Below are 13,931 nucleotides of genomic sequence, written 5' to 3'. Positions count from 1 at the left end.
GAGAAAGAGAGAGAGAAACGGAGGAAGAGGGGATTTATAGATGGCGATGATGTTGTTGGGGAAGGTGGCCCCACTTCATCGAGCCAAAATTATTATTGAATTAATTAATTATGACATGATTAATTGTCGTTGAAAAGAAACAAAAGTTAAAAAATTAGTTTGAACCCCCAAAAAAAAAGTGTTGAAGTAATTTGAACCCAGAGAAGGGTGAGAACTAGCACAAGTTTTCTGGAGATCGATGATGACCACTATTTTAAAGTTCAATTTGCATCTGCCCCTTTTTAAAAGGAAAAATGAAAATTGATTGGACATTGATTCAATAATTGACGCTTTTAGCTTTTTCACTATTTTGGTCTGATCTACCCCTCTCAATAACTATTTCATCTCATTTCACTATTATGTCCTTTTTTTTTTGGCAAAGCTAGATGTGAATCGCAATAATACTAAAGAGTTGATTTATTAGCCAAAGATCTCAACCCGATTCATTTGATTCCTATAAATCAATTCAAAACTTGTGCAATCAGCATCTCTTTGTCTTAGAAAAAAAATCTCTTTATGTCTATTTATTATTCTATCAAATTCATTTTTCTAATCAATGACCAATCAAATGCATATACCCATCCCGAATTTTTCTTCAACTACATTCATTTTTCGCAAAAGAAATAACAAATCACATCAACATGTATCACAAACATTGTAACATCTTCTTCTTTTTTTTTGCAAAGGTCTAATCAGTTATTAATATGACCATGTGTTTTCCCCCGAGTTAAGGGTATTTTCATATTGAAACGATTTGAACATAGACTTATAGCTATATGTCAACTCCTTGAAATGATAATACAAAATAGCAAGATGGCCAAACATTTGTCCCTTCAAAATCCAAAATACAAAAGTCAAATTGCTATTAACACGAAATTTTTAAAGAGGTGATTAATTTCGATGGACGATATTATAGTAGCATAAAATACCTTCTCGAGTGGATAAAATATATTAATTTTTTTTTTTATCGGCAGAAAAAGAAAAGGAGAAACGGCACGCTCCGCGGACTCTCCGCGTACTAGAAAGTGGCGTCGGTGGAATCAGCCGAGCCGCTCAGATCGGGCGGTCGATGTTTCGTGCGCCGTTAATTGAACAGCGTGGGGGACCAATAGCGCGGCTGGCTTTGCAGCTCGAACAAAATCTTCTCCACTCTCGCCCCAATAAAAACGTGGTTTTAGGGAGAAGAAAGGTCGTGGCCAAAACCACTCCTCACACGTGTCGCCCCCACTGTCGACCACGCGAATCCGGCTACGACCACCCCATAAGTAGGTCTCCCCATCGTGGGCCCTGACAGCGAATGGGAATCGAACACGTAGTCTCGGTCCCCGCTTGCATTTAGTCACTAGAAAATTCCCCGTCGGGGCTCGCAAATCTATTCGCTTGTGGAGACCCCAATGCCGACGTATTAAACAAAACGTAAGGGGAAAGAGAAGGAAAAAAAAAAAGAAGAAAAAAGACGATGTCACCTGTCGGAGCCACGTGTCCTCCTGCCAGACTGTGGTCAGAAAGTTTCAATGATTCGCAGGTTAGAAAAGTCGTACCAAGTACGAAGATATTTTCGGGGGATGATTGTACAAGCTGAGCCGAGATATTTTCTGGTTGAGGTGGACAGGGAAATATTAAAATATTAGCGAGAGGGTTTTGCCTGGATTCCTATAATATAGTTGGAATAATTGCGTTTTGTACCTGCATCACGTGAAAAAAATTCCAGCCAAAGTGGGGGTTGAGAGCCTCACCAATCAAGTAAAAGGGCGTAAAGCCATCTGTCGATGAACAGTGAAAAGATTAGGAAGGTTTAAAGGGAGAAAAATCCGATCACGAAACTACATTGTACGGGATTTTGCTTTTATGATTTTTCAATTCGCTAATGAATTTATTGGAGCACATGTCATATATTGTCTCGTTCTTTCGAGGTGACATTATAATGAGATGCTTTTTAACTAAAGTTTTATCATTTCACTTTAGTTTTGCAAAAACCACATAATACAGGGGAAGAGCTCATTGAGGCATTTATAGAGTACATTGCATTCTAGTGTAAACCTTGATCTCGCTTGATAAATGATCTATTGAGATAGTGACACGTACTTAACAAAACAAAAGAAAGATGTAGTGACACATTTACTTTAATGGTTTTTTTTTAAATCTATTTTATATTATTCGTGACAAAGTGGATTTGATCGGTAAAGTAAATCGCTAAATATCAACCCCTTGCATCTCAAGTTCACTGGACAAACATCTCCAATCATTTTGACCGATGCTCTATCATCATAAAACAAAGTTCACCATCCTTGAGTTCATGAGCACATTACACACTCGACCTCCATTTTTTCGATGGGTTTGAAGATTAAAAGGGCATAACAATAAGGACTTCGGGCACACATTTTTATGTGGAAAGTTCTATTTTCACATATAGCCTCAAAATCATAACACGCGTGCATTGTATCGGAGGTAACTAATCAATTAGAGCCATGGACTGAGGGAGGCAAGCAAGGCTACCTGACCCCCTATCAAAAGAACATTTTGATATACCTTGTAAATATGGGGAACAAAAATAATGATGACTAATATGCACTTCTTTAAATTTATAGAGAAGATCAAGCACACAATTTATGTGAAAGTATATAAATCTGTTGAAAATTTTCATACAAAAAATTAAAAATTGACAACATAGTAAGCAGATAAGTTTCGCCTCAAAAGAATTTTAAATGATAAACAGACAAATTCAAATATATTCAAGAAGTTTTCGTACCCAAAATTAAAAATTAAAAAAAACAAACAAACCTTCTAGAAGAACTGAGTCTTTTGCCACTTGTACAAGGAGCGATCCGCACTTTTCTGAACGCAGCATGGGAATAATATCTTAATATGGGCCGGATTGTTTTTCTGGGTACCGAGGGTATGATGTGTCTCCTCTCCACTTCTCGCCCGGTCCAATGAGAAATCCTCAGCAATCTCGATGAAAATCTCGACAAAATCCAACCAAAAACTGGCTAGAAAAGACGAGAATACTCGTGACAGTGCCACGTAAACGTAATTAGAGAACCTAGTAACTGGGTGCTCTGCCAAGATTCGATGCCTTCGTGGAGGCCGGTGATTGGGTGGAGGGACACCGAAGGTTCGACATCATCGATCGCTCCTCCTCCGACGCATACGTGTCCCGGCTTCTACCTCCATCCAGCCAATCGACGGGCGACGCACGTAGTAAAAATCGGTTTAGATTTTAGAGGTCCTGACGGATGTAAAGGAGACATTTCGGGCAGCTGTCGGAAGGGACGCAAACATTCTACGACTCTCCCGGTCGCAAATATGATATTCGAAAGAAGGCCGATGCTCTGTACACATCTGCCCCCACTCTGTTTTTTCGTGCCGAGAGCGACGGGTTCGAGCAGGTTCGAGCTGGTATCTTTCGATTTCATCTGCTGTTGTCGTCTTTACCGCCTCCCAATTCCACGTGCCTCGGATTAGAGAACCTCATTTTTGCTTTGGTGACTTCGTTTGACTGGGGTCGTCTAAATGAGATTGCCCACGCTTGTTGAGAGCTGACATTTGAACTTATTTCACACCTATTTTGTCCATCATTTTTTATGATGTAACAAGTCGATTAATAATTATAAGCCCAAAATAGGATTTTTATTAATCATGGCATTTGATTTCCTCCGAGCCAATCTTTGTGGATTGAAGGTGTTTGAGCAAGATGGGCTTGTGCACCACGAAGAGAACAAGCTCCTCTGAATTTTCTTTCGGGACAATCCATCGATGATTAAATTAGATAAGTGCGTGTAATGAGAGGAAAAGCAAAATTAGCTAAAGTGATATGAGAATATTCGACTTAACTTTATTGACCAACTTAGCCAAATTGATGTTCATTCAAGTCAAGGTAGATTTCAATCATAACTTGCTTTAGTGGATCAAGAATGAAGTTGTCGAGGAGAAAACTTATCATTAAAAAGTTGTTGATTCTTCCATTGCTTTTCAAAGTTACCGATTCACCACTAATCAACAACATATTAATGGGGAGGCTATTTTGAGCTATTTTCTTGGTTATTGTTGAAGCTCAGTTCTGGTCAAGATTGACGGATGAATTTTGGAAGATAAACTGTAAGGTTGAAGAGTCGAGATTTCGAGTCTCTATATCTTCATTACATTTCATAGTTCTTATGTGTTTTAAATACATTTTCTAGTTATTAGGTCTTCGAATGATTCATGGTTTCCATGTCTCTATAACATTCGTCTATTTTCTATGTCTTAGTACTCTTATAAATGGAGGAGAGTTCTCCATTGTAATGCAGATTTGGTGATTATATAAGGATTCCTCTACGTGAATAATGAATGTTTATCTGATTCATTATCCAATGTCATTAGTGGTGAATCAGATAGTCAATTTTTTATGCATTGATGGTAAGTTGCCATCTATCTAGATTCTTTATTCTTGGATGGTGACTTGTGCATTTATGTTTCAGCGGTGAACCTTCCACATCCTTTGTCCTTTATACGCCATTCTATTATCACTTAACACACCCATTCATATAATTCACACCCGTTCATATACTTCACCGAAAATTCCCCATTCCCGAAATCACTTGTTCACACACTCAGAGCTAAGGCTTGTTACCTTGTACTCTTAGTGAGAGTGAGTGCCAGAGGCTAGCTCTCTAAATATGGGCCATTAATTTTTGGGCCCTGCATTTGTAGCCCAATAATGTTCACAAGATATAAAGCCATGGGAATTGTATTTACTCCTGATACTGTCCTCGATTAGAACCTAAGCTCGACGCCCAATCTTTGTTCACATCATGCTACATCACAGTCGCACGAGTAAATATATACTACTCTTTCAATATCTCATTAGATTGTGCCGAGTGGCAACAAAATGTAATAATTAGATAAGATTCTTTTATAAAATCTTCCAATGCCGTGATTCTATTGTTATATGCAAGTTTTTCAAATTCACATTATGATAAATTTGTGACGACGACTTTTTTAGATTTTAAAATAAAATAGTCAATTTTTTTGGCTTTACTTAAACAAAAACACGGGATATATTCATCCATTTCCCGTGCCATATAATTTTTATTTTGTATATTACTAGGAGATTAGAAGTGCTTTCTAATTTTTTTCCGATTTTGCACGTGCCCGACAATTTAGAGGCTGATCCGTGGAAGCCAAACTCGACCCTCTCTATCTGCTCATAGTACGATAGAATCAGAACAGGAGATGATGGCGGATTCTTTGTGAACTAAAGTAGAACAGTACTACTGCTCTACGGTACAGGTGAGTTGTATAGGTCTTGCAATGATTGGTTTCTCTTCAACGCGGCATATTTTGTCGCTGTACATTCCGAACAGATGAAATCGTCGAATTTGTTGTCTGCGTAAATTATGATACTTGAATTAAGAGCGCAGTCTTTTGAGAAAAGATGATCTCGGTTATGAAGAATAACGATTTCATCTGTTAGGCTTCATGAGTTTGTCAGAAAGAAAAAAACTGCGGTTTGCTGCCATGCCATTTGACGAAAATCATCAAACGCATACTCGGAGGGATTGCGGGGAACAGCTCGGAATTGCAATGTACACGGTACGTTCTGTCAATTATATTCATCTTACAAGCAACCGAATTAAGATTAAGATTGTAACAAGTCTTGTCAACAATATTGCACGGATATGGCACAAATAATTCTCCTATATTTTGATGATTCTATTGATTATCCATCTCTCTCAATATTGCACGGATATGGCATGAATATGACACGGATATGGCACATATATCTCTTTTGGCAATAATTTTAGGATTATTTTCCTATATTTTGATAATTCTATTGATTATTCATCTATCTCAATATTGCACAAATATGGCACGGACATGACACGGATATGGCACATATATCTCTTTTGGCGATCGAATGTCTAGGCAATATCGCTCCCATTATGTACTCCATGATGATACCTGGAGTTTGCAAAAGCAATAGAATCAGCATTAGGGACTCTTTGAACAGAGAGCAACCCAATATGCTAAATCGATAAAATCATAGAAAACTAGAATAAGGCTTTTCACCTGATTCGTGGTGGCTGTTATAATGCTAATAGAACGAGTGAAAATGAAGGCAAGAGCTGCTGCAAAGAGCAGACCCCACCATGGCATTTGGACATCCTTTTTAAGGACGGTACGAAGTAGCAAAGAGACGATGATTGTCATTGCGAGTAGTATGTAGAATCACCATTGTGGAATGTCTTTGTAGTTTCTCATTAGTTTTGTGTGAATATCCTCTTTTCCTTCTGCAGATGCTCGACATCGATCATATATCTCTCTAAACGAAAAATTCTTACTAGTCGTTATATCATGTTATAAATAAGATTTGCGATGCAAGCAATTCATATCACACGTGAAGAAAACATCCACGCCAAGCTAAGTACAACGCATTATCTATGAAAGAGGAATAGCATTTTTAATAGGGCCACATGAGGGTCAAAGCAATAGTGGCGAATCCCAAGCCATATGTGAGCGCAAATAACTGCTCATATGAATCTTCCCTAGCTGCGCATACTCTGCCTAGTGTAACTCAAAGTTCTTATTAACGATCAGCGTAATATTATACTCTTGGCCTTGCGCGGTGAATAAATCCGAAGAGAATATTGGGAATGTCTTGGCGTTGTATGCGTTCAGCCCCCAGTAGGCAATAGGTATGACAACATACATGATTAGCGCAAAGGCAACAAAGACGTTCACTACGACAAAGAAGGGGCATATCAGTGGACCGAGCAAGAAGGAAGACACCGTTGACTAGTCCAAAGTGAGGGCTCTGACGCCAAGCCCATTAAGGCCCGACCCAATCTGTTGGGCCGTGACAGAGTTAAGGAAGGCCCAGTAAACCCACGAGATGCTCGACAGGGATTGGAGCAGGAACCCAGGACCAAGTACCACAATAAGCTACACACCATTGCGATCACAGAGAACTTGACCCTTGAGAATATGTATCTTGCCTTGTCTTCATCCGTCTCCTTCTTGTGTAGTGTCCTGCAAATTTTGGCACATCATGAAAAGAGCTCTTTGATCAACTAAATTGCATGCATTTTGGCAAGAACGAGAGACACAATTCCTCCAAAATATATGACGTGACACTCATTGTTCACTCCCTTTACTTGAAAGAGGGAGATTTGAACGAGGGTGCTAGATCACCACACTTGGAATTAAGAACCAGATCAATACTTACCTATTTCAGTAAATTGGAATAAGGAATAGCCAGTATTGGGTCCGATTCCATGTGGGTTTTGATTCTTTTGCACCCCTCAAATCATAGGTAAATAAGAAAATCGCAAATTTTACTTCAAACATAACCAAACATATGAACTGCTTTACTTCACCAAAGAAAAAAACATATGAACCGCGTTAGAGTTTTATCTATAACTAAGTTAAAAAAACATAAGCACTTCAAACGGAAGGAAATATATGTAAATTATATTGAAATAATTTTTACCTTTTGGAACGAGTCTTGTCAACAATGGGCGCCAATCAAACATAGACCGGATGGATCATGCTTCGGGTTAGCTCAGTTTCTTAGGAGCTCTCGATTAAAGAAACGAGAGCACGCAGCTTAATCCTACAGTCCTAGTAGAGTAATTAGGCAAGGAGATCTTCTTTCTCCTTAACTTTTTCATTTTCAGTACCGGTCGTTCGTATGTTGAGTAATACAGTAGAATCGGGGTCCTTAAAGGCATAAAGCCTAAGAGAAATTATCATCGCTTTCACATTTATTATTTGCCAACGATTCCTCGTTTTCTCTCATGGCCAACCAAAAAATAAAATAAAAAATAAATGAAGGACTTTAAAGCAAATTTATGTACGTAGCCAGGCCACAGGCCAACTAGTGAAGATCTGCAGTAGTCAAAATCAGAAAAAACAAGCTTTGTTGAGAGAATGAATGCTTATATACTGCCCGGTTCACATGGAAAGCTAGAAGGGCAGCTATATCCACAAGGAAAAGACCCTAATCCTGTACTGGTGATAAAAGTAAGTGCAGAAAACAATGAAGGAGTCCACGTTGAGCAATAAGAAGGGCGGTCTTGCTGGTTGGCATCCTGTTCAGCTAGCTAGGGAGAAAAAAATTCTTGCATTGAGATGGACGTTGCAGCTATTCGAAAGGCCATCCATAGTTCTATTTGAGAGAATTAAGTCGTCAAAGGACAGGGCAAGCATCTATGGAAATACCCTGCCTCGTCAGGCAAGTCGCGAGCCCGCGGTCCTCGGGATCAACGTCTGGGTTGGAGCCCCACCAGTGTAGGTTCCGGTCCTCTAATTTTAGGATAATACTCCTATATTTTGATAATTCTATTGATTATCCATCTCTCTCAATATTGCACGGATATGGCACGAATATGACACGGATATGGCACGGATATGGCACATATATCTCTTTTGGCGATCGAATGTCTAGGCAATATCACTCCCATTATGTACTCCATGATGATACCTGGAGTTTGCAAAAGCAATAGAATCATCATTAGGGACTCTTTGAACAGAGAGCAACCCAATATGCTAAATCGATAAAATCATAGAAAACTAGAATAAGGCTTTCCACCTGATTCGTGGTGGCTGTTATAATGCTGATAGAAAGAGTGAAAATGAAGGCAAGAGCTGCTGCAAAGAGCAGACCCCACCATGGCATTTGGACATCCTTTTTAAGGACGGTACGAAGTAGCAAAGAGACGATGATTGTCATTGCGAGTAGTATGTAGAACCACCATTGCGGAATGTCTTTGTAGTTTCTCATCAGTTTTGTGTGAATATCCTCTTTTCCTTCTGAAGATGCTCGATATCGATCATATATCTCTCTAAACGAAAAATTCTTACTAGTCGTTATATCATGTTATAAATAAGATTTGCTATGCAAGCAATTCATATCACACGTGAAAAGAGAAAACATCCATGCCAAGCTGTGTACAACGCATTATTTATGAAAGAGGAAGAGGATTTTTACCTCCAACAGAACAGGGTCACATGAGTGAGGGTCAAAGCAATAGTGGCGAATCCGAAACCTTATGTGAGCGCAAAGAATTGCTCATATGAATCTGCCCTAGCTGCGCATACTCCGCCTTGTCTAACTCAAAGTTCTTATTAACAATCAACGTAATATTATACTATTGGCCTTTACGCGGTGAATAAATCTGAAGAGAATATCAGAATGTCTTGGCGTTGTTATTCTAAAGCCAACATCATTATACTTCTCATAAATTGTTGTACTAAGACTTTAAATATCTACATACAAAAAGCTGTTCCTAAAATGTGTTATGTAATTGAAGTCAGCAGAAAGCGTATATCTTTCGGTTTGCTTCCAAGAAGGCCGGAAATAAAGAGGAGCTGATGCAAAACCATAGAAACTTACTTGGTCTGTTGAGAATTGCATCCGTATTTCAGTTGAAGTATCGAATTTTCTTGTACGACATTTTTCTCTGCATTGTGCTCTATTGTCGTGTGAAAGAATTGAGAAGAATATGTCTATGTCAATTTCATATTTTCTTATTATTTGTCATTTTAGGATAATTCTTCTATATTTTGATAATTCTATTGATTATCCATCTCTCTCAATATTGCACGGATATGGCATGGATATGGCACATAAATCTCTTTTTGTGCATATCTCATTCGAGATATTATCTTAAAATCTAGTAAACTTTATAAATAGGCAGATATGTTATTCATTAATATTTACTGAAATATACAAAAAAAAATTCGTATTTCTTTTTTCCGCTTTATTATTCTCAACTTCTCATGGTCAATACGACAAAGAAAATTGAAGGACTGTTAAAGCAAATTTATTTTCATTGCCATGCTTCAGGTCTACTAGTGAAGATAACACAGTTGTGCACTAAGATGGATACTGCAGCTGTTTGTGAGGACGTTCATAGTTCTATTCCAGAGAATAAGTCGTCAAAAGACGGGGCAACCGTCTATAGAAATGCCCTTCGCTGTCGGACAGGTGGCGAGCCCGCAGTGCTCAGGATCAACATCTGGGTTGGAGCCCCACCAGTGCAGGTTCCGATCCTCTATCCCAAAGGCAAAGTAAATGACAACAGCCATGAACGCAACACCAGCATCTAGGGCAGCCGAGAGGATGTAATTGTACCTCTGCCACCACCTCTTCCGGTACCTGAAAATGAAGAAGTTGAAGATTGTCCCCACGACAATCCACGAGTTGTAGTTCAGAGCCGTTGCGGGAGGCATAGCAGCGGTGGCACCAAGAAGGACAGGGAGATTGATGAGGGGAATCCACGACTGCTTGCGGAACGACTTGTGCAATAACCACACTGCAACCGGACCTAGCAAGCCACCAAGGAAGAACCAATTAAGGGCCTTATAGACTCCTTCGGAGCCAAAGATCCTCTTCGGGCCTACTAAGCCCCAGATCACAGATGCGTCGAAGAAGACACGGTCACTGGGGCATGTCCAAGGGCTGTTGGGTGGGAGGACATTCTTGTGGCAAATGTTGGTGATGGAGTCCAAGAGCCACCACGCCACGCCAAGGTTGACCGTTCCAGCAACAATCGTTCCAATGAACTAAAACATGCGAAAAGAAAACTACGTGATTATTTGAATCGCTCAACTAATTTACTGGAAAGGCTGTATTCAACTAATTTACTGGAAAGGTTGTCTCCATGGAAGCTGACTACCCATGCTCAGTTGGTAAAAGGATGGACGACATACCTGAACCAAAAACATTGACCTTGGAGGGATTTTCATGTAGTGGCCCAACTTGAAGTCACTGAGGAAGGATATTGCCTGCGTCATGCTCATGTATCCATAGGTCTTGAAGCAGACATTGGCGATCGGATGTCCGGGCAATATCACTCCCATTATGTACTCTGTGATGATATTGAGCCCCGGAGTCTGCAAAAGCAATAGAATCAGCATTAGTGACTCTTTAAACAGAGAGCAACCCAATATGCTAAATCAATTAAATCATGGAAAACTAGAATAAGGCTTTTCACCTGATTCGTGGTGGCTGTTATAATGCTGATTGGAAGAGTGAAAATGAAGGCAAGAGCTACTGCAAAGAGCAAACCCCACCATGGCATTTGGACATCCTTTTTAAGGACGGTACAGAGTATCAGAGAGACGATGATTGTCATCACGAGTAATACGTAGAACCACCATTGTGGAATGTCTTTGTAGTTTCTCATCAGTTTTGTGTGAATATCCTCTTTTCCTTTTGAAGAAGCTCGAAATCGATCATATATCTCTCTAAACAAAAAATTCTTACTAGTCATCATATCATGCTATAAATAAGATTTGCGATACAAGCAATTCATATCACACAAGAAAACATCTACGCCAAGCTAAGTACCACACATCATCTATGAAAGAGAAAGAGGATTTTTACCTTCCATAGAACAGGGCCACATGAGTGAGGGTCGAAGCAATAGTGGCGAATCCAAAGCCATATGTGAGTGCGAAGAACATGCTCATATGAATCTTCCCTAGTTGCGCATACTCTGCCTTGTCTAACTCAAAGTTCTTATTAACAATCAGCGTAATATTGTACTCTTGGCCTTGCGCGGTGAATAAATCTGAAGAGAATATCGGGAATGTCTTGGCATTGTACGCGTTTAACCTCCAGTAGGCGATAGGTATGACAACATACATGATTACGGCAAAGCCAACAAAGACGTTCACTATGGCAAAGAAGGGGCATATTAGTGGACTGAACAAGAACGAAGCCACCGTTGACCAGTCCAAAGTGAGGGCTCCGACGCCGAGCCCGTTAAGGCCCGACCCAATCTGTTGGGCCGTGACAGAGTTAGGGAAGGCCCAGCAAACCCACGAGATGCTCGACAAGGATTGGAACAGGAACCCCGGGACCAAGTACCACAGGAAGCTAAACACCATTGCGATCACAAAGAACTTGACCCTTGAGACACTGTATTGTGCCTTGTCTTCCTCTGTTTCCTTTTCGTGTAATGTCCTGCAAATTTTGATTAACTAAATTGCATGCATTTTGGCAAGAACGAGATACAAATCCTCCGAGGCATACGATGTAACACCCATTAGTGACAATCTTTACCTGAAGAGAGAGATTTGAACGAGGGTGCTTGGCCACCACATTTGCCCCGGCTCCACCACGTACTTCCTCAAGAGTCCGGCCCAGCCGTACCCCAAAACCTTCCAATGGGACAAATTATTTAATATGTCAGTTTTGTAAAGATGTCTGCCTACGTCTTGAAAATTATAGAAACACAGAGAAAATACTTTGTCCTACATTTTACTTCCACTTGAAGAATCCAAAATTAAAAGAAGTGTCATTTTCTGTAAAATTACTAATGAATCTATACGTGATGAATTGTATGCTTTGGAATCTTTCGGACCTTTGGTATCCATAAAAATCAAATTGTGGTAGCCGAAAGATTCAAAAAGATTTCAAATTCACTATAAATAGATAGACTTGGTTTCTAATTTGACAAAAATAATGAGTTTTCAAATCATCTATTGGGTATCTAACAAATCTGTTGTGTATCCAAATTACTAGATAACAACAATCAATGACAGATTCACAATTAATTTCTAAATGTATCATAAAAAGTATTTATCTATATTTTAATTGATTTTCACATTAATCTTAACAGGTTTTGTTCAGCATTGTTTTTAACAAAGAGAGAATTAAGGAACCAGAAACCTGAGTAGTTATGATGAGAATCCACGAGGCGCCGAAGGAGATGCTCCGGTCATAGAAGGCCTTGATGATGTTGACGATCCCGACCGCGTAGGCTGAGCCGTTGCCAAAGGCACTGCCGGCATTGGCAAAGATCGAGATCAGCACGTGTTCCTTCATGTTGAACGGCCCCGGGTTGAGCGAGAACTCGCTGCCGCTGAGCCCTGGGAGGTGGAACTTAGCGGTCGGGAGGATGGAGGCCATGAGCCGCCCGAGCGGGAGGGTCGCCACCTGGACGGTGATCTGGGTTATGATGAGGGGCTCCCTCCGGTAGGAGAAGAACTGATTGAGAAAGGAGAGGAGGGCACAGGAGATGAGGCCGAGCGTCCACATCCGGAACGTCCATACCGGCAGGTTTGGGTCGTCGGTGTTGGGCACTGTCAGCCGGACCTCCTCCACCGGAGAGAGCTCTGACTCGTCGACGGGTGGATCCTCCGGTGGCAACTTGGGCGGTCCTTGGACTTCCATCGCAGTCGCCATATTTTGGTGCAGGGTGTTGAAGGGAGGGTCGTTGGTGGAGTGGTGAGAAAGTAGGGCGATTGAATCGGCTTTATAAAGTCTTGAAACGAAAATAGAAGAAAAAGATTCCCTTAAAACCATTTTTTTTCATAGTTAAAAAACCTAATACTAAATTCCATGTGGAGTCCACAAATATATGTACTTATTTTTTTCCGAATAAGTTAGGTTAGCAGCGATTTGGGTTCAAAACGACAAATTTTGAGAGAAATTTATTCAAAATGTTTTTAATTTATTACACGTTTATCAATTTAATTCTAAATCTTTTAATTGTATCAATTAAACTCAAAATCTTTTTACGTTTATTCAATCAAGTCTATCCGGCCAATTTTAACCGAAAATCATTGATATGGATACCGATCATCTTACGTGATATAATCGGTACTAACGTGAATAATTTTTAATAATAATTTAATATTTTATTAATATTTTATTTATTTTATTTTTCCTTTGTTTATTTATTTTCTTTTCTTTGTTCCTTTTTTTATTTTTCCTTTGTTTATTTATTTTCTTTTCTTTGTTCCTTTTTTCCAACTCTAGCCAACGAGGTAGTTGGCTGACCACGCCGACCGTGGCTGATGGTTTGTCTCGTATGTTGGGTGACGCGGTAGGATCAGGGACCATAGAGGCATTAAACTCAACAGAGATTATCATGTGCTTTTGCATTTATTCTTTGCTG

At 39.8% G+C, this 13,931-nt stretch overlaps 1 protein-coding gene across 1 annotated transcript; it reads right to left on the bottom strand.

Moving 5' to 3' along the window:
* Positions 1 to 9,864: 9,864 nt before the first annotated feature.
* On the bottom strand, positions 9,865 to 13,204 carry LOC104451225 (oligopeptide transporter 4-like). The gene is made up of 6 exons (XM_010065938.3): positions 12,701 to 13,204; positions 12,092 to 12,189; positions 11,411 to 11,992; positions 11,019 to 11,271; positions 10,735 to 10,917; positions 9,865 to 10,587 (listed from the first exon to the last, which is right to left on the bottom strand). The coding sequence occupies exons 1-6, from the start codon at positions 13,202 to 13,204 to the stop codon at positions 9,961 to 9,963; spliced, it is 2,247 nt and encodes a 748-aa protein (XP_010064240.3). The 3' UTR covers positions 9,865 to 9,960.
* Positions 13,205 to 13,931: the final 727 nt, after the last annotated feature.

This window comes from Eucalyptus grandis, chromosome 6 (assembly GCF_016545825.1).
Source record: "Eucalyptus grandis isolate ANBG69807.140 chromosome 6, ASM1654582v1, whole genome shotgun sequence".
NCBI lineage: Eukaryota > Viridiplantae > Streptophyta > Magnoliopsida > Myrtales > Myrtaceae > Eucalyptus > Eucalyptus grandis.
The sequence above is the reverse complement of the archived record's forward strand: the minus strand, read 5'-3'. Positions and strand labels throughout refer to the sequence as shown.